General features: G+C 35.9%; 1 protein-coding gene across 1 annotated transcript in view; it reads left to right on the top strand.

The window, feature by feature from the left end:
- LOC138073066 (calcium-activated chloride channel regulator 1-like) overlaps positions 1-17064 on the top strand; it is a 29034-nt gene extending 11970 nt beyond the window's left edge. The window contains 8 exon segments of the mRNA XM_068964502.1: positions 238-460; positions 7085-7264; positions 9820-9920; positions 10265-10489; positions 10619-10889; positions 11457-11624; positions 12326-12565; positions 16724-17064. Coding sequence (XP_068820603.1) covers positions 238-460; positions 7085-7264; positions 9820-9920; positions 10265-10489; positions 10619-10889; positions 11457-11624; positions 12326-12565; positions 16724-17064 — 1749 coding nt within the window.
- The last annotated feature ends 4169 nt before the right edge of the window (positions 17065-21233 follow it).

The following is a 21233-nucleotide window of genomic DNA, read 5'->3' as shown; positions in this document are numbered from 1 at the left end:
AAAACAAATAGGGGCTTCGCTGGTGGCTCAGAGGTTGAAGCATCTGCCCACAATGCAGGAGACCCAGGTTCGATCCCTGGGTCAGAAAGGTCCCCTGGAGAAGGAAATGGCAACCCACTCCAGTATTCTTGCCTGGAGAATCCCATGGAGGGAAGAGCCTGGTAGGCTACAGTCTACCGGGGTCGCAAAGAGTCGGACACGACTGAGAGACTTCATTTTCACTTTCTTTTCTTACAGGAAGATCGTCTCTTTCGAATGAATCAAGCAGCAGAATTATTCTTGATTCAAATTATTGAAAAGGGATCCTTGGTTGGGATGGTTACATTTGACAGTGTTGCTGAAATCCGAAATCATCTAACAAAAATAACTGATGATAATGTTTACAAAAATATCACTGCAAATCTGCCTCAAGAAGCTGATGGTGGAACTTCAATTTGTAGGGGGCTCAAAGCAGGATTTCAGATAAAATAAAAATACTTTTATAAGTATCATTGCATTTATTATTACTTTTAACATTGTCCAGCTCTCTTACAAGGGTCGTGAGCATAGAGGTCTCTCATTTAAGTAATTTTTTTCAATAATAAAAGATGTTTATCTGTTTTCACAATCAATAGCCAGACAAAAAATAAAAGATAATTACAACTGCAGGCCATAATCGCGACATGATTAACCTAACAATGTAAAATAATTACATACTGTTTGGGGGGTCAAGCAGAGTGATGTGGTAAGTGGAAGTACCTACATGCACATGTTTTTATCTGCCCAGCCAGTCTATATCTTTTAGTTGGTGCATTTAATCCATTTACATTTAAGGTAATTATGGTTATGTATGGTCCTATTACCATTTTCTTAATTGTTTTGGGTTTATTTTTTGTAGGTCTTTTCCTTGTCTTGTTTCCTGCCTACAAGTTCCTTTAGCATTCGTTGTACAGCTGGTTTGGTGGCACTGAATATTCTCAGCTTTTGCTTATCTGGAAAGCTTTTGATTCTCCATCAAATCTGAATGAGAGTCTTGTTATGTACAATATTCTTGGATGTAGATTCTTTCATCACTTTAAATATATCATGTCATTCCCTTCTGGTTTATACAGTTACTGTTGAGAAATCAGCTGATAACCTGATGGGAGTACTCTTGTATGTTACTGGTCATTTTTCCTTGTTGTTTTAAATATTCTACTTTGCCTTTAATTTTTGTCAGTTTGATTACTATGTGTCTCAGTGTGTTCCTCCTTGGGTTTATCCTGCCTGGGACTCCCTGTGGTTTCTGGACTTGGTTGACTATTTCCATTCCCATGTTAGGGAAGTTTCAGTTATAATCTCTTCAAATATTTTCTCAGGTCCTTCCTCTCTCTCTTCTACTTCTGAGACCCCTAAAATGTGAATGTTGGTGCGTTTAATGCTGTCCCAGGGGTCTCTTAGGCTATCTTTTTTTTTTTTTCATTCTTTTCTCTATATTCTGTTCTATGGGAGTGATTTCCACCATCCTGTCCTCCAGGTCATTTATCCGTTCTTCTGCCTCAGTTATTCTACTAGTGACTCCTTCTAATGTATTATTCATCTCTGTTTGTTCTTTAGTTCTTCTAGGTCTTTGGTAAACATTTTTTGCATGTGCACCATTGTTCCCGAGATCCTGGATCATCTTCACTGTCATTATTCTGAATTATTTTTCTGGGAATTCGCCTATCTCCACAACATTCAGTGTTTTTCTGGGGTTTTTTCTAGTCCCCTCATCTGGGATATAACCTTCTGCTTTGTTATCTTGATTAACTTTCTGTAATGTGGCTTTTGTTCTAGCTGTGGGATTGTGGTTCTTCTTGCTTCTTTTGTCTTGCTTTCTGATGGAGGAGGCTAAGAGGCTTGTGTAAGCTTCCTGATGGGAGGGACTGGCAGTGGGGAAAACTGAGTCTTGCACTGGTGGGGAGGGCCTTGCTCAATAAATTTCAACCCAATTATCTGCTGATGCGTAGGGTTGTGCTCCCCCTCTGTTAGTTGTTTGGCCTGAGGCGACCCAGCCTTGGGGTCTACAGGCTCTAGGGTTAATGGTGACCTCCAACAGGGCTTATGCCAAGGGGGGATGTTGGGTATCTTTTTTTGGTGGATTCCAGCATCTTCCTGTTGATGACTGTTCAACAACTAGTTGAGATTTTGGTGTTCTCATAGGAGGAGATGAGCACACGTCCTTCTATTCGGCCATCTTGAACTCTCATTTAAATAATTTTTAAAGACATTCTATCGCCTATTGTTCATACTCCTGAGGTACTGCGTTGCACTGAGGAGTGGTTAAAGGGAAGAAAAATTCTGTGCAAACATAATCATCATGATTTTATTGAGAAAGTCCTCATTTCTTTATCACTCCATAGTCCAAATTTCTATGAGGATAAAATAATGCTGTTAAAGGTATTTTAGAAAAGGGAGATTACTAATATTTTTATATTATGGATAAAGAAAACCCCAGTTCATCCAATTAAATTGACATTGAAAATCACAAAAATAGAGGTAGTTGCTTTAGTATGAAACTCAAAATACATAGGTAGAAGTTTATTGAAATAAAAATTGTGAAATCAGAAGTTGTGAACAACTTTTGAGCACTATATTAAACTGCCTCCAGTACTCATCTGAATCTCTTCCAATCTAAGATAGCCTCTGTTTAAGTCTATTTATATTCCTTCAGTCAAAAAAAACAGAAAACGGTTTCCCTTCTCTGATCCTCTCACTGCCTCAGCTAAAAAATGAAGATTATTCCTCTCATCTGGGCCACTAGTTAATGCAAACTCCTAGCTTTCCTCATGATGTTTATTTTCTGTAAAGCATACAGGTTTAAGAAAATACACAAGCTCCAAATCCAGACAAACCTGGGACTGTGATTCTGTTATTCCCTAGCTAAATGACCTTGGGTGAGCTACTCAACTCAAAAAAATCTCAGTTTCCTCAATTAATGGAATATGAGAAGTAATACTTGTTGTTCTTGTTCAGTCGCTAAGTTGTATCCAGTTCTTTGTGACCACATGGACTGCAGCACACCAGGCTCCTCTGTCCTCTATTATCTCCCAAAGTTTGCTCAAATTCATGTCCATGAGTCAGTGATGCTATCTAACCATCTCAACTTCTGCCACCTCCTTCTTCTTTGCCTTCAATTTTTCCCAGCATCAAAGTCTTTTCCAATGAGTTGCCTCTTCACACTAGGGGGCCAAAGTACTGGAGCTTCCGCTTCAGCATCAGTCCTTACAATGAATATTCAGGGTTGATTCCCTTAAGAATTGACTAATTTGATCTCCTTGCAGTCCAAGGGACACTCAGGAGTCTTCTCCAGCACCACAATTCAGAAACATCAATTCTTCAGCATTTAACCTTTTTTATGGTCCAGCTCTCACAACTGTACATGACTAGTGGAAAAACTATAACTTTGATTAGACTGACTTTTGTCAGCAAAGTGATGTCTTTGCTTTTAAATATGCTGTTTAGGTTTTTCATAGCTTTCAAGAAGCAAGCATCTTTTTATTAATTAATTTATTTATTTAAATTGGAGGATAATTACTTTACAATATTGTGGTGGTTTTTGCCTACATCGATATGAATCAGCCACAGGTGCACAAGTTCCCCCCATGCTGAACACTCCTCCCACCTCCCTCCCCATCCCATCCTTCTGGGTTGTCCCAGAGCACTGGCTTTGAGTGCCCTGCTTCATGAATTGAACTTCCACTAGTCATCTGCTTTACATATGGCAATATACATGTTTCAATGCTATTCTCTCAAAACATCCCACCCTTGTCTTCTCCCACATAGTCCAAAAGTTTGTTCTTTACATCTGTGTCTCTTGCTAAGGAGTAAGCTTTTTTTTTTTTAATTTCAAGGCTGCAGTCACTGCAGTGGTTTTGGAGCTCAAGAAAATAAAATCTGTCACTGTTTCCACTTTTTCCCCTTCTATTTGCCATGAAGTGATGGGATCAGATGCTACGACCTTAGTTTTTTGAATGCTGAGTTTTGAGCCAGTTTTTCCCCTCTCTTCTTCCACCCTCATCAAGAGGCTCTTTAGTTCCTCTTCATTTTCTGCCATTTTGAGTGGTATCACCTGCTTATCAGAGGTTGTTGATATTTCTCCCAGCAATCTTGATTCCAGCTTGTGATTAATTCAGCCCACCATTTAGCATAATGTACTCTGTATATAAGTTAAATAAGCAGCCTTGTCACACTCCTTTCCCAATTTGAAACCAGTCAGTTGTTCCATGTAAGGTTCTAACTGTTGCTTCCTGACCTACATACAGGTTTCTCAGGAGGCAGGTAAGGTGGTCTAGTATTCCCATCTCTTTCAGAATTTTCTACAGTTGTTGTGATCCACACAGTCAATCACTGACTATTAGCATAGTCAATGAAGCAGATTTTTAAAAATTCTTTTGTTTTTTTCATGATCCACTAGATGTTGCCAATTTGACTTCTGATTCCTCTGCCTTTTCTAAATTCAGTTTGTACATCTGAAAGTTCTCAGTTCACATACCAATGAAGCCAGCTTGAAGGATTTTGGCATAACTTTACTAGTATGTGAAATGAGCACAATTACTCAGTAGTCTAAACATACTTTGGCATTGCCTTTCTTTGGGATTGGAATGAAAACTGACCTTTTCCAGTCCTGTGGCTACAGCTGAGTTTTCCAAATTTGCTGAAGTACTGAGTGCAACATTTTAACAGCATCATCTTTTAGGATTTGAAATAGTTCAGTTGTACTTCTATCACCTCCACTAGCTTTGTTCATAGTAATGCTTCCTAAGCCCACTTGACTTCACACTCCAGGATGTCCATCTCTAGGTGAGTTACCACACTATCAGGGTTATCAGTGCCATTAATATCCTTTTTGTATAGTTCCTCTGTGTATTCTAGCCACCTCTTCTTAATCTCTTATGCTTTGGTTAGTGCCTTAGCACTCTGTTCTTTACTGTGTCCATCCTTGCATGAAATGTTCCCTTGATATCTCCATTTTCTTGAAGATATCTCTAGTCTTTTCCATTCTATTGTTTTCCTCTATTTCTTTACATTGTTAATTTAAGAAGGCCTTCTTGGCTCTCCTTGCTATTCTCTGGAACTCTGCATTCAGTTGAGTGTATCTTTTCCTTTCTCCTTTGCTTTTCACTTCTCTTCTTTCCTCAGCTCTTTGTAAAGCCTCTTCAGACAACTACTTTGCCTTCTTGTACTTCTTTTCCTTTGAAGGAAAAAAAGCAATAGTACTTATCTCATTTAATTGAGAAATATGTCAGATAAATAAGTGCTCCCCTAATGTTCATAGCAGCATCATTTACAATAGCCTAGATATAGCAGCAAACCAAGTGTCCATCAAGAGAGGAATGAATAAAGAAGATTTAGTGTGTATGTATGTATATATAAATATATACAGTGGACTATTACTCAGCAATAAAAAGAAGAATGAGATTCTGCCATTTGCAACAATGTGGATGGACCTAGAGGGTACCATGCTTAATAAAATAAGTCAGGCAGAGAAAGACAAAAATTCCATTATCAGTTATATGCAGGACCTAAAAAAATTATACAAATATTATGTATGTAGCAAAACAGGCTCACAGATATAGAGAACAATCTAGTGGTAACCAATGGGGAGAGAATAGGGGAAGGTGCAAGATAAGGGTATGTATTAAGAAATATAAATTACTACATATAAAATAAATACACAACAGGATATGTTGTACAGCAGAGAGAAATATAGCCATTATTTTGTAATGACTTTACAGTATAATTCATAGAATAGTAAATTACTATGTTGTACACTTGAAACTAATAAAACATTGTAAATCAACTGTAATTCAATAAAAATGATAAGCAAGTGCTCAAGGAAGGATTGCTATTAAAAATGATAATTCTTATATATGTTTATTCAATTCTAAAATATGACTGCATTATATCTTGGGAATGTGTTATAATATTTGCACATATTAGTTCATAAGTTTTTCTTAATGTTTTGATATGTGTCATGACATTTTGACCACAGACTATTGCTGAAGAGATTATATCAAATTACATTCAAACAAATAAAAATCTCTTAATTACTCATGTAATGAAATCATATAAGCTTTTACTTTAGAGAATCATAACAATAATATCTGAAATTTATTGAGCATATACTACATTAGTGCCTATGTTAAATGCTTTTCATTCATAACCTTACTTTATTGCTACCATTAATTTTTAATCAGGCACTATTATTATGCCTATTTTGCACATAAAGAAACTGAGGTACAGAGTAATTAAATATCTTTCTCAAGATCATATAATCAGTAATTGGCAAAACCATGATCAAAACCTGGCCTTTCTTACTCCAAAGTTCAAAAAAGTAATCATTACACTGAACTCTTTATAGAACTTTATTATAAATATTTTATAGTCATATATATTTTATATATACATATACTACAGAGACTAAACACTAGCTATTCAATTCATCAAATGGAAGAGCTAGAATTTACTCTCAGTTTCTCTGAGTAAATTGTGTCAGCCACTACTCTTGGTAAAAAATCAGGAAAATACCATGCTCCCAAAATTACAGTATTTGATAAATTCATGGACTCCTTCTTCATGACAGGTCAATGTTTTTTCCAGGAAATCCTAAGATTCTTTAATTATCAACTAAAATGCGTAAAAAGACACAAGTCACATCATTTAACTTTGCATACCTCCCTCAGTCATGGCTTTACAAATGTTGTCTAGTCTGCAAATTACCAAAACTGCCTGGGTCATCGGGCTCCACCCCAAGTATCTCCTGAGATAATAATAATAGTTAGCATTCACTGAATATTTATTGTGTGTTAGTGTTCTAAGTGTTATATTCTTTCTGTCTTGGATAGCTTGAGTATATGTGAAAGCACTGTTAACATTCTGCCTTTGGAAACCTATAAGACCATTGTACATTACACTCATTTCCAAGCTAGCTCAACCTGGAATGACAACACGAAGTTTCCTTTTGCCTACTCTGATGTATAGGCCTGAAGACTTTTCCAAGATAAAGAAAAGGTTTATTCTTAGTTTATATGTATTTAGATAAGGTATTCTCTAATTACTAACAATAGTCTGGTTTTTCAACATTAGGCAATTATTCAGAGTAACCAGAGCACTTCTGGTTCTGAAATCATACTACTAACTGATGGGGAAGATAATGAAATACACTTAGGCATTGAGGAGGTAAAACAAAGTGGTGTGATCATTCACACCATTGCTCTGGGACCTTCTGCTGCCAAAGAACTGGAGACACTGTCAGATATTACAGGTAAACCTTTGGAATAGAGTTTGAATAGAAAATACCTTTTCAGTTTCTCTCATTCCAGGGACTCTTTCCCCTTAAACTATAAACTGCTCAAAACTTTCCTGTCCTCGAAGATTCATCTTTGTCCTTTCCTTTTCTTCATCCTTCAAATGAATATCTTTCCTCACCCCATTTCACTTCTCTCTGTTTCTACCTATACTAGCTTCTTCTAACATTAGTCCATATGTGTTCTCTTCATTCATTTCTCATCACGTTTACCACCAAGATGAACCTTTGCTCTCATGGTTACTGGACTTACTCAACTGCAGTTCCAAAATTCTTACTCAGTATCTTACCTGATCAATATTACAGTAGAGATTCAGCTAGCACTATTTTATTGAGGAATAAATGTAAAATCTAGAGAATACAAATTATTTGCCCAAGGCAATATAGTAAGACAGGGCTCCCCTGGGGGCTCAGCTGGTAAAGTGAATGAAGTTGCTCGTCGTGTCCAACTCTTTGCGACCCCATGGACACCAGGCTCCTCTGTCCATGGGATTTTCTAGGCAAGAGTACTGGAGTGGGTTGCCATTTCCTTCTCCAGGGAATCTTCCAGACCTAGGAATCGAACCCATGTCTCCCGCATTGTAGACAAACGCTTTACCATCTGAGCCATAAGGAAGTCTTATTCTTTACCAGCTCAGCTGGAAAAGAATCCGCAATCCACTGTAATGCAGGAGACTTGGGTTTGATTCCTGGGTCAGGAAGATCCCTTGGAGAAGGGATAGGCTACCCACTCCACTATTCTTGGGCTTCCCTGGTGATTCAGATGGTTAAGAATCCACTTACAATGTGGGAGACCCAGATTCAATCCCTGGGTTGGGAAGATCCAGGGAGGAGGAGCTGGCAACCCACTCTAGTATTCTTGCCCGGAGAATCCCCAAGGACAGACAGTCTGGTAGGCTATAGTCCGTGGGTCTCAAAGAGTTGGACACAACTAGAGAGTCGGACACAACTAGCAACTAAGCACAGCACAGCATAGTTAGAGAACTGAATACCAGATCTTGTTCTCTGCAATCCACTCTTTTCCAGCTCCTGACACCGAAGTTATCTCCCTCTTCATCAACTCTTGCATCATTTAGTATCTGCACTTAATCAATTTTGGGGCTTCCCTGGTGGCTCAGAGGTTAAAGTGTCTGCCTGCAATGTGGGAGACCTGGGTTTGATCCCTGGGTCAGGAAGATCCTGTGGAGAAGGAAATGGCAACCCACTCCTGTATTCTTGCCTGGAGAATCCCATGGACGGAGGAGCCTGGTGGGCTACAGTCCACAGGGTCACAGAGTTGGACACAACTGAGCAACTTCACTTTCACTTTACTTTCACTTTCTTTAATCAATTTTACTTTATTCTACACTGTTATTCTCTAATTGTTTTGGTATATCTTAATATAACTGGAAAATAAGCAGCTAGTTTTAAATTGTCTTTAATTTTCATATTATTATTTGGTGATTAGATAAGCTTTACTAATGTGGCAAGCACTTAAATCTAATGATTGATTTTAAAATAATATTATTTGGCTAGTTTTTTTCTTTATTCTAAGATATTTTGAGCAAGGTTTAGTTATTGCAGGATTACATCTAGGATACTGATATACTAAAAGTTCCTAAAGTCTGGAAAATTCATCTTTTGTAAGTTTAAAAAGAAATTTTTAAATGTATTTTATAGTATATTGATAAGAGTATAATATCAAATATGATTTTCCCACTTAAAATTAGAATCATATGGAATATGACTCAGCCACAAAAGAGAACTGCTGCTGCTGCTGCTAAGTCGCTTCGGTCGTGTCCGACTCTGTGCGACCCCATAGACGGCAGCCCACCAGGCTCCCCCGTCCCTGGGATTCTCCAGGCAAGAACACTGGAGTGGGTTGCCATTTCCTTCTCCAATGCGTGAAAGTAAAAAGTGAAAGTGAAGTCGCTCAGTCGTGTCCGACCCTCAGCGACCCCATGGACTGCAGCCTTCCAGGCTCCTCTGTCCATGGGATTTTCCAGGCAAGAGTACTGGAGTGGGGTGCTATTGCCTTCTCCATAAAAGAGAACTAAATATTGCCATTTGCAGCAACATGGATGGACCTAGAGATTGTCAAACTGAGTGAAGTAAGTCAGAGAAAGATAAATCTATGATATCACTTATATGTGGAATCTTTTAAAAAAATGGTACAAATGAACTTATTTACAAAATAGAAATAGAATCACGGGTGCAGAAAACAAATTTATAGTTACCAGGGGCAAAAGGAGCTGGGGAGAGATAAATTGGGAGATTAGGATTGACATATAAACACTACTGTATATAAAATAGATAATAAAGACCTACTGTATAGCATAGAGAACTCTACTCAATATTCTGTAATGTCCTATATGGAAAAAGAATCTAAAAAAAGAATGGATAAATGTATTTGTATAACTGATTCACTTTGCTACATACCTGAAACTAACATTTTGTTAATCAAATATATTTCAGTAAAATTTTTTCAAATAAAATAAAATTAGTATTATAAAAGAAATAAAATTCCATTTTAGGAGGACATCGGTTTTATGCCAATAAAGACATAAATGGCCTTACTAATGCGTTCAGTAGAATTTCATCTAGAAGTGGCAGTATCACTCAGCAGACTGTTCAGGTCAGTATCTTAAAAAATTCTTTGCCTTTTCACACTTGTAACAAATTTTTATTACCCTAAATAGTAACTTCTTTCTCTAATAAATAACCCATCTGTCTGAAAATATTTCAGGTTCCAGAAGAAAAACATCCTACTGAATTTGCTTTTTCTAATACTTATAGCCACTTTTTCTTTTGATTCTTCTATGTTTAATCAATATAAACATTCAACATAATTCTTTGTTATTATAATTGAAATCTTAATAGTATATTTAGAATTTCTCTGAACTGACTAAACTTTGAAACCTTATTAACTGTAATAACAAATCAGTCTCATGTGTTTGTTGTTTATATTTATGTTAACAGTTGGAAAGCAAAGCCTTGGCAATTACAGGAAAGAAATGGGTAAATGGTACAGTGCCTGTGGATAGTACAATTGGAAATGACACTTTCTTTGTTGTCACATGGACAATAAAAAAGCCAGAAGTTCTTCTCCAGGATCCAAAAGGAAAGAAATATAAAACCTCAGATTTCAAAGAAGATAAGCTAAATATTGGTTCTGCTCGTCTTCGAATACCTGGTATTGCAGAGGTAAGAATATTTTATTTTCTCCATGCTTTATCAACCAATTTTAAGGAAAAAAATGAAGACAACATCTCATATAGGAGTAGGAAGATATTACAAAAGCTCTAAAATAGATTTTTTTTTTTTAATTTTCAGACAGGAACTTGGACTTACAGCCTTCTAAATAATCATGCCAGTTCTCAAATGCTAACAGTGACAGTGACTACTCGAGCAAGAAGTCCTACTACACCCCCAGTAACTGCAGCTGCTCACATGAGTCAATACACAGCCCATTACCCTAGCCCAGTGATTGTTTATGCACAAGTCAGTCAAGGGTTTTTGCCTGTACTGGGAATCAGTGTAATAGCCATTATAGAAACCGAAGATGGACATCAAGTAACATTGGAGCTCTGGGACAATGGTGCAGGTAATAACAATCTGCATCTACTTCCACTAAACTTAAAATTCTACTACAGTCACATGTCTTAGAAGTCAGGATTTCCTATATATTCAAAGAAACATACTTTAAGTGAATTAAATTTAATTGTAATGCTTTTAAAATTTTTTAACCTTTCACTTAGTTATGTTGTCTAGGCATGAACATAAGCATATTTATCTTCTTTAAATTTTATGAATAATTTTACTTTTCCCATATAACAGAGTACAATTTTTTTCTATTTTCATTAGTATCACTGTTTTACATTTGCTTTCTCCAGTTTAGTTACATTTTCCTTATTTTGATAGGATTCTCTTATGAAAAAATAATAACTAATATTAATTGAAAGTTTTGCTATGAATTAGACTTTTCCAAAGTCAAAGATTGGCAAGTGGCCAAACCAGACTTTGAACCCAAGTGGCCTGATTCTTGGATTCATGTACTTAAAAAATTGTGCTATACTATCCCCCAAAATAGCTTCCATCACTAGGGCTCATAAACAGTTGATGTTGTCATTTTTACTTTGTGGTATATCTAATATTATACTTCAATATCAAGGTGCTGATACTGTCAAGAATGATGGCATCTATTCAAGATATTTTACTGATTACCGTGGAAATGGTAGATACAGTTTAAAAGTACTTGCCCAGGCAAGAAACATGGCTAGGCTAAGTTTAAGACAACCACACAACAAAGCCCTGTATGTACCAGGCTATATTGAAAATGGTAAGTGGCATTAAAATAGAAATATGTCATTTATCTAGGTAAATTATATGTGACAAGCATTCAAATTAAAAGGTACCATGGGGGTGGCACTAGCGGTAAAGAACCCACCTGCCAATGCAGGAGAGGTAAGAGACATGAGCTCGATCCCTGAGTTGGGAAGATCTCCCAGAGGAGGAAATGGCAACCCACTCCAGTATTCTTGCCTGAAGAATCGCCCTGGACAGAGAAGCCTGGCTGGCTACAGTCCATGAGGTTGCAAAGAGTTGGGCATGACTGAAGCAACTTAGCATGGAAAACCTAAGTATAGAGTTATATAATCAACTTTATGTTTCAAAACCATATTTATGATGAGGGACCTAGTTTACATCTCCCTCAGTTCATTTCAATTACACTGAAAAAAAATTTTACTGTGGCAAGATTTTGCTATATACTAGAGCTACAGAGATAAATAAGGGGCCATCCTTGTCCTCAAAGAATTTAGAGTCAAGAATAAAAATGGGTTAAACAATAGTACTAATATTCCATAATGTCTCCTTATCAATTTTAAAATAACACCAATAAAACAAGCTTTTTTTCACTAAAAGTTATTACTTTTTTAATAGCTGCTACTATCACTCAATATTAACCTCTCTATAGCTGCAAATGAGATTACAAGAATAGATATGGCAATATGAAAAGTTACAAAATTGCTTTTTTGGTAGGTAAAATTATACTGAACCCACCCAGACCTGAAGTCAAAGATGACCTGGCAAAAGCCGAAATAGAAGACTTTAGCAGACTAACCTCTGGAGGGTCATTTACTGTATCAGGAGCTCCTCCTCCTGGTAATCACCCTTCTGTGCTCCCGCCCAATAAAATTATAGACCTTGAAGCAAAATTTAAAGAAGATCATATTCAACTCTCATGGACAGCCCCTGGCAATGTCCTAGATAAAGGAAAAGGTAAGTGTGATATTATATTTTAAAATATTATTTACTAAAAGAAATCCCACAGGCTTTCATTTCCTCAAAATTCTCTAATGTCCTATTTGTAAATAACATGTAGAGATTGTCTACTATCGGTTACCTGTTTTCATATGTGAAAACTTAAGCCCCAAGAGATAATGGATTGGCCCAAATTACTTCTGTATTTAATAAATTAGAAGTCTAACTCACTCTCATCAGACTCTGTTATACCAAACTGCCTCTCACAACATGAACTATCTTTGAAATTCTTTGAGAAGACTGATTTCCTAACAGAGAAAATTTTTTCTATGTATTTCTGTACTTACACAATTTCATTCATTCATTGACCTTTTATTGAATTTTCAAACACTATTAGGTTCTTAAGAAATAAACCCTACTCTCAACAGTTAAATAGAGAAGATAGTTCCTGGAAATAAAAGATAATTTTATAGAATATAATGAGATACACCATTGGATAGCCACTTCTATTAATAGTTGAAGGTTAAGATCGCAAAGGTATATTAAAGAACTTTTCAGGGAAGACTATCCCTGACCTAAGTCTTGAAGAATGAAAGAAGTTAATGAATTTAAGTGAAGATGTCCCAGAGAGAGGATCACAAGCAGAGATTTGGCTATGGAGTTTGAATTAAATTTCAAGGCCAAAATATCTCATTCATTCAAAGTTCCTCATAATAAACTGCCCTCATTCCAAAAAGCTTAAATCAGTTTTAGCTTTGCTTTAAATTTAACTAAATTAAATATTGAATGACTATCATATTCCAGAATTGTGCTAGACTAGAAGATTCTCATGGGGTAAAGCCAATCTTGTTATTTTTCCTTTAAGGTGGTAAAATGAAAGTAATATGCATATCAATAGACACAATTAACTCAGAGCTTGCCAGTGCTTAAAAGTGACTTTCAATGCTCCTTCACTTGGATTATAATACACCCCTCACTATATGCTCTCAAAAGAAATGATGCTTCCTAATTTTCATTTCCTATGTAGTTATATTTCTTTTAGTTATTATTACACAATGAAAAAAAATCATTCTGAAGCCAAAGGAAACATAAAATACCTACAAAGAGCTCTTTGTACTTCAGTACTAAGACTCTTACCATGACAGGTTCTGAAATACATTATGACCCTTAAAACTATGGTGAAAAATATATACATACTTTCACTGAAAAAGCCATAAATGAAATTATCTGACTATATGTTTAGTTCTAACTTGAATTCAGTTAAGATTAAGCCTTTAGATTAAGACTGGATTCATAGTAAATGTCCCTTATGCTGCTTGCTGCTATTGCTGCTGCTACTGCTAAGTCGCTTCAGTCGTGTCCGACTCTGTGCGACCCCAAAAACAGCAGCTTACCAGGCTCCTCTGTCCCTGGGATTCTCCAGGCAAGAACACTGGAGTGGGTTGCCATTTGCTTACAGGAACTAAAAGAAGGAAGAAAGTATTTCATACACACATTGAATAAAGAAAGAACTTCAGTGTGTTTTACCTCAAATGCCTACAATAGGTGGGATCTGATCTCCCTCTTGTAACTAACAGGAAGATATTGTAGTTCTATCACATTTTACCCTTAGGCATTACAAAAGGAGGAAGTAGCAGTATCTCAAAAAATAAATGAATAGCCTATATAATTTTGAATGGAAAACTTAAATTTACTGGAACCCAATTTCCTTATCTGTCATATATGTAAATCAGACTAGATGACCTAGAATTACTAAAACAAGTAGATATAATTCTAATATTTTATGATCCTCTAATGTTGTCATTTTGGACATCAACTGAATAAACATTTTTGGTCAAAAAGTAATATTTTTATTAAAGTACAATTGATCTACAACACTATTTTAGTTCTGAATACATAACACAGTGATTTGATGTATCTGTACAGTACAAAATGATCACGACTTTAACTCTTGTTACCATCTGTCACCATACAAAGTTACCACAGTATTACTGACTACATTCTCCATCCTATACATTTCATCACCATGACTCATTTATGTTGTAACTGGAAGTTTGTACCTCTTAATCTCCCTTACAGACTTCACTCACTACCCCCACTACCCCCCTATTTGGCAAAATACTTGTTTGTCCTCTGTATTGATGAGTCTATTTCTATTTTGTTATATTGTTCATTTGTTTTGTTTTTTAGATTCCACATACAAATGAAATCACATGGTATTTGTCTTTTCTATCTGACTTAATTCACTTAGCATAATACCCTCTAGGTCCATCCATGTTGTCATGTAATACAAGCTCTCATTCTTTTTATGGCTGATTAACATTCTGTTGTGTGTATGTATATATAGGGTTTCTGTAGTAGCTCAGCTGGTAGAGAATTCACCTGCAATGCAGGAGACCCCAGTTCAATTCCTTGGTTGGGAAGATCCCCTAGAGAAGGCATAGGCCACCCACTCTAGTATTTTATATATATATATATCCATTCAGCTATCAATGGACACTTAGGTTGCTCCATATCTTGGCTATTGCAAATAATGCTACAATGAACATATAAGTGCATATATCTTTTTGAATTAATGTTTTTGTTTTCTTGAGAAAAATACCCAGAAGCAGAATTGCTGGATCATATGATCATTCTACTTTTAATGTTTTTAGTAACTTCTGTACTGTTTTCCATAGTGGTGCAGCAATTAACATTCCCACCAACAGTGCAAAAGGGTTCCCTTTTCTCTACAGTTTGGCCAACACTTATTTTTTGTTGTTTTTTTTAATACATATTCTGACAGGTGCAAGGTAGTTTTGATTTGCATTCCTGATGATTGGTAATGTTGAGCATTTCTCATGTGTCTTTCGGGGCCCAGAAGTAATTCACATTGAAAAGATAAACTGAACCTTCATAAAATTGGAAAGCTCCTTCCCATGCAGTAAGAGTTCATGGAAGAGAGTCATCAAATGATGAAACACATGATCAAGACTTCAAGGAGAAACTGGACCTCCCGTTGGGCCTTGAAGAATAAGTACAATTTACATAGATAGGGAGAGGGAGGCACATTCCAGGGATCCATGTCAGGGAGAAAAGGAACCAAATAATATGCTCAAAGTCAAGAAAACAAAATTTCACAATGAAATATTTGAATTAAAGTAAGGGATGGATGGATAGTTAGATAGACCCACCAAAATTAAATGCAGAGAGGATGTGAAGAGTAGCAGAATAGATCAGATCGATAAGATGTATTTATTAAAAGACTCAGATGTTAAGGCACAGGTCCTGAATTAAAAAGAAAATCCTAAATTTAAGTTATTCACCACATACTTAAAACATCTTCAACATTTCATGAAATTAAGTCTTCACTTCAAAAGAAGACATTCAATGTTTTATTGTTCATGGCATTTCATAATGTTAAAATATATTTCTTTATCTATGGCTCTGATGGATTTCTAAAAGCATTTTGAAATGAAATATTTGTATTATCTTTCTTTCCTTTCTTGATAAAGTAACAGTAATAATAACTAATATTTCAAACATTTATTAAGTCCCAGACATTGTGCTAAACCCTTTTCATGCATTCTCATATATAATTTTCATCACTAGCACTTCATATATATTTGCTAGATGAAATGAATGATTGATTCTCTTTTTATAGTTAAGAAAACTAAGAAATATTAAATAAATTTTTCTTTCTTATAGCTAGAAAGTAGTAGAACTAAGGTACTAGTCAAAGTCTGCCTGGCTCGTAAAGATGTTTAATTAGTACACATTCCAGACTCTTTGCCTGCCTTTGCTCTTTGTCCATATCGCTGGTTCCTACTCTACTTATCTGCTCTCTTGCTCATCCATCTTATAACTCCCTCTCTCAGCTTAATGGAAAATAGCACGGACATAAAGTCTTTACTATACTCAAACATTATTGTGTTCCTTGTTCTAAATCAAAAGTAGACTCAGTTCTTCATATTTCTATTTCTTAAAAAATTGAGATCCATTTTTAAATTAAATTCTTTGTGATTAGATAACTAGATAAAAAACTGTTCACATATTTGCTCTTAAAATAGAGAAGATGGAATAACCAGACAAAAAACCCAGCGTGCATTTCTGATGGACCCTTAAACGTAAAACAATGTGGTAGCAATAACGCATGTAGTGATTCTAACGTACATGAAATATCTATGTGTTTTCCAGCCAACAGCTACATTATAAGAATAAGTAAGAGTTTCCTGCATCTCCAAGAAGATTTTGACAATGCAACTTTAGTGAATACTTCTAGTGTAAAACCTAAGGAGGCCGGCTCAGTAGAAAATTTTGAATTTAAACCAGAACCTTTTAGAATAGAAAATGGCACCAACTTCTATATTGCAGTCCAAGCCATCAATGAAGCCAATCTCACCTCAGAGGTTTCTAACATTGCACAAGCAATCAAGTTTATTCCTATGCCAGAAGACAGTGACCCTGCTCTCGGTACCAAGATTTCTGCAATCAGTTTGGCAATTTTTGGATTAGCTATGATCTTATCTATATTTTAAACTGGGGATTGCATCAGAACTGAGATTCAATGTTATACATAGTTGGCAAACATTTATTTAGGATTTAATTTGTATACACATTGTCTATTATAAAGCTCTTTGAAATACATGTGAACGTGTGAAAGTTGTAAATTTCCTAAATACTTGAGTTTATTAGTTCTAATTAGTTTTACTTTAAAGCAAAATGAATATACCATTTCCTATCTTAGAAAAACCCATTTATTAACTAACCATAAAATAAAATGCATATTTTTACTGGCTCTTTTTTTCCTTTTTTTGGCCATGCCATACATCTTGCAGGATATCACGTCCCCGAATAGGAACTGAACCCAGGTAACACCAGCGAGAGTGCCAAATCCTAACTTCTAGGCCACTAGGGAACACCTTACTTATTGGCTTTTTAAGAAACACTTTCAAAGTGTGCTATAAATTCACTTGGTATATTAACAAAATCAAAGTTTTTCTAAGCCATTTGAAAAATATTTATGAATCCACAATAGAAATAATTTTATGATAGAATTATTTAGGTTTCATTTTTATTATGAAAGAATACTTCATATTAACAAAAACTATAATAAAAAAAGACTATAAGATAATTTTTCAATGAGCTATGATCCAAAGCAGTAAGGAGGTAAAATTTGTTTCCTATCATTGATTAAAAGTGGTCTATCAAAGATTTGATCCTAGGCATGAAACAACCATTAGACAAGAATAATTTACTTTTGTATGTATTGTGGAACATCACTAAAGACCCATTCATATTCTGAGGCTATTATTAAATCCTAAGGATATCACCAAGATGCTTTATCAAGGCAGGGATTTGTTTTGACTGCTGTATCCTCAGAATCTAGAATAGTATTTGACACATAATATACATTTAATAAATATTTGTGAAACAAATTAATGAAAGCCTGACTGGTACCATCTTGTTAATTTCCCCACAGCATTTCAGAAAATTAACTGTATCCTGTCAATAGAATTTATAAACTATTTAATAAGATGTAAATTAAACTATTATTATAGTTTATTATAGCACTAGTTTATTATTATAGTTTTAGTAAATAGTAAATTAAACTATTTATTATATAGTTTATTATAGTGCTATAGTTTATTAATAAATAGTAAATTAAACTATTTATTATAGTTTATTATAGCACTAGTATGATATTTTTCCTGAGGGAGAAAGAGACAAAGAGAATAACAGTTTTATTAAAGGAAAATCCTTTGTTTATAGACAAGAATATTTCAAAAACTTTGAATATCTGAAAGGAGGAAGCTATTTGATACACTGGAAAAGTCAGGAAAAAATTACACTGACAAACCAAATCCACATTAATATGTAAAAAAAATAACATATATGACCAAGTTGAATTTATCCTAAGAATCCAAAGATGGTTTAATATTAGAAAATCAATGTAACTTATCACATTGATAGATTTAAAAGGAAAACTCTATTATTTCAACACACATATAAAAGCATAATTCAACTACCATTCTTTTTTTTTAATTAATTTAATTTGAGGCTAATTACTTTACAATATTGTAGTTTTTGCCATACATTGGCATGAATAAGCCATAGGTGTATATTTGTTCCCCATCCTGAAACCCCCTCCCACCTCCTTTCCCATTCCATCCCTCAGGGTCATCCCAGTGCACCAGCCCTGAGCATCCTGTCTCATACATTGAACTCGGACTAGTGATCCATTTCACATATGATAATATACATTCAGCCACTATTCTTCATTAAAATTAAAACTTTTGAAAACTTTATTAACCTGATTCTATGAATGGTAATGTCCAACCTGATCATTAAAAAATTTTTTAAAGGGGCCATTAAATCTCCAGGCTTCCCAGGTGGCACAGTGGTAAAAAATCCACCTACCAACGCAGGAGACACAACAGACACAGGTGTGGTCCTCATTCAGGAAGATCCCCTGCAGCAGGAAATGGCAACCTGATCCAGTATTCTTGCCTGGAAAATTCCAGGGACAGAGGATACAGGGCATGGGGCTGCAAAGAGTCAGACAGGAATGAGCGACTGAGCACATGCACACGCACGCTGAATTTCAAGTACGGACGAGAAATTAGACACAAAAGAGGGAGAACTCTAAACTCCAAGGAAAACACATCACTGGAGAGTCTATAAATTATAAAAAAATTTTGTTGATTGTGAAGATCTAAATGGTCAAATAATAATTTATTCTATCTACTTGGCCACTATACTGAGAAATTATTTACAGACCTTTAACAGTCACTGAGGAAAGCAAGATTCCTATGATGCAGCTAAAAAAAAAAAAAAAGTAGATGCAATTGGGAAGAAAGATACAAAACTGTAATTACTTTCAGGTGACGCAGAAAATTCAATAGAATTAACAAATAATTAAAACTAATAGAATTCTGTTAAGTTACCAGACACAAGATCAGTTATAAAAATCAAGAGCAGCAGTCTACTACCATCCTCCCAAGAAAAAAGCTGAATAACTAAAATCAACAATTGCTCTTAGGTCCATCAAAGAATTAATCACTATCTGCTATTCCATTAATTGAAAAGACACGTATACACAATGGAATATTATTCAGCTATAAAAAGGACTTCATTTGACTCCGTTCTAATAAGGTGAATGAACCTAGAGCCTATGATACAGAGTGAAGTCAGAAAGACAAATATTCCATGTATATGGAATCCAGAAAGACGGTACTGATGAAACTATCTGCAGGGAAGCAATACAGATGCAGACATAGAGAACAGACTTGTGGACGCAGTGGAGGAAGAAGAAGGTGGAACAAATTGAGACAGTAGCATTGAAACATACACATTACCATGTGTGAAATTAGATAGCCAGTGGAAATTTGCTGTATAACACAGGGAGCTCAAATCCGGTGCTCTGTGAGAATCCAGAGGAGTGGGATGGGGTGGGAGGTGGGAGGGAGATTGAAAAGAGAAGGGATACAAATATACCTATGACTGATTCATGTTGATACACGGCAGAAACCAACACAATATTGTAAAGCAATTATCTTTCAATTAAAAATAAATAAATTTTTAAACCTGGAAAGACAGACAAATACAGAGAATCACAGTTAAAACAGAAACCCAGGAGTTGAAACTTGACCCTGATTGGCTCAGACAGTAAAGAGTCTGCCTGAAATGTGGGAGATCCAGGTTCGATCCCTGGGTCAGGAAGATCCCCTGGAGAAGGAAATGGCAACACACTCCAGTATTCTTGCCTGGGAAATCCCATGGATGGAGGAGCCTGGCAGACTACAGTCCATGGGATCGCAAAGAGTCGGACACAACTGAGTGATTTCACTTTCTTTTTTTCACTGAAGCCAATACCAGTAAAAATACAAACTATAAATGATGATCTGACAGAGGACCAGTGTGGCTAAGTTTAAGAGTTTAAAACTCTAAGGGGCCTTTGAGGAACCTCTACACTTTGTTGAATTTTTGCTCCAGGAGCCCCACCATGTTCTCAAACAGAGAACTGGAGAAAAATTCCTTCAGACTTTTTGCAAGGAAAGAAGGAAACTGAATCATTTTGAAACTGCCCAGAGCATTTCTGTTTTCCTTAACAAAAAGCTGTCCTCAAGGGAAACAATGTTACCTAACTATCCAGCTTAGGTTTTACAGGATCATAAGCAACTTTCAAGGAGAAGGCAATGGCACCCCACTCCAGTACTCTTGCCTGGAAAATCCCGTGGACAGAGGAGCCTGGTAGGCTGCAGTCCATGGAGTCAGACACGACTGACCGACTTCACTTTCACTTTTTACTTTCATGCTTTGGAGAAGGAAACGGCAACCCACTCCAGTGTTCTTGCTTGGAGAATCACAGGGATGGAGGAGCCTAGTGGGCTGCCGTCTATGGGGTCGCACAGAGTCGAACATGACTGAAGCGACTTAGCAGCAGCAGCAGCAGCAAGCAACTTTCAGGAAGAGAAATATTTAACACCAATCTCCCATATACCACAATGCAGGGAGAAGAAAATACCCAAATCCAACCCCAACTACCCTACCACATAGAGAAAGAGAAGTACCAAACTCCAGAGCCATTTCGTTGTTTCTGTCTTATCAAAGGAAGAAAATCTATAAAACATGTGTGAAGGTCACAGCTCAGAGAATAAGCACACTACAAGAATGAAACCTAATTATAAGACTATAAAGTGTTTTC

This window comes from Capricornis sumatraensis, chromosome 2 (genome assembly GCF_032405125.1).
Source record: "Capricornis sumatraensis isolate serow.1 chromosome 2, serow.2, whole genome shotgun sequence".
In the NCBI taxonomy this organism is placed as follows: Eukaryota; Metazoa; Chordata; class Mammalia; order Artiodactyla; family Bovidae; genus Capricornis; species Capricornis sumatraensis.
Note: the sequence above shows the minus strand (reverse complement) of the source record. Positions and strands in the feature narration are given on the sequence as shown.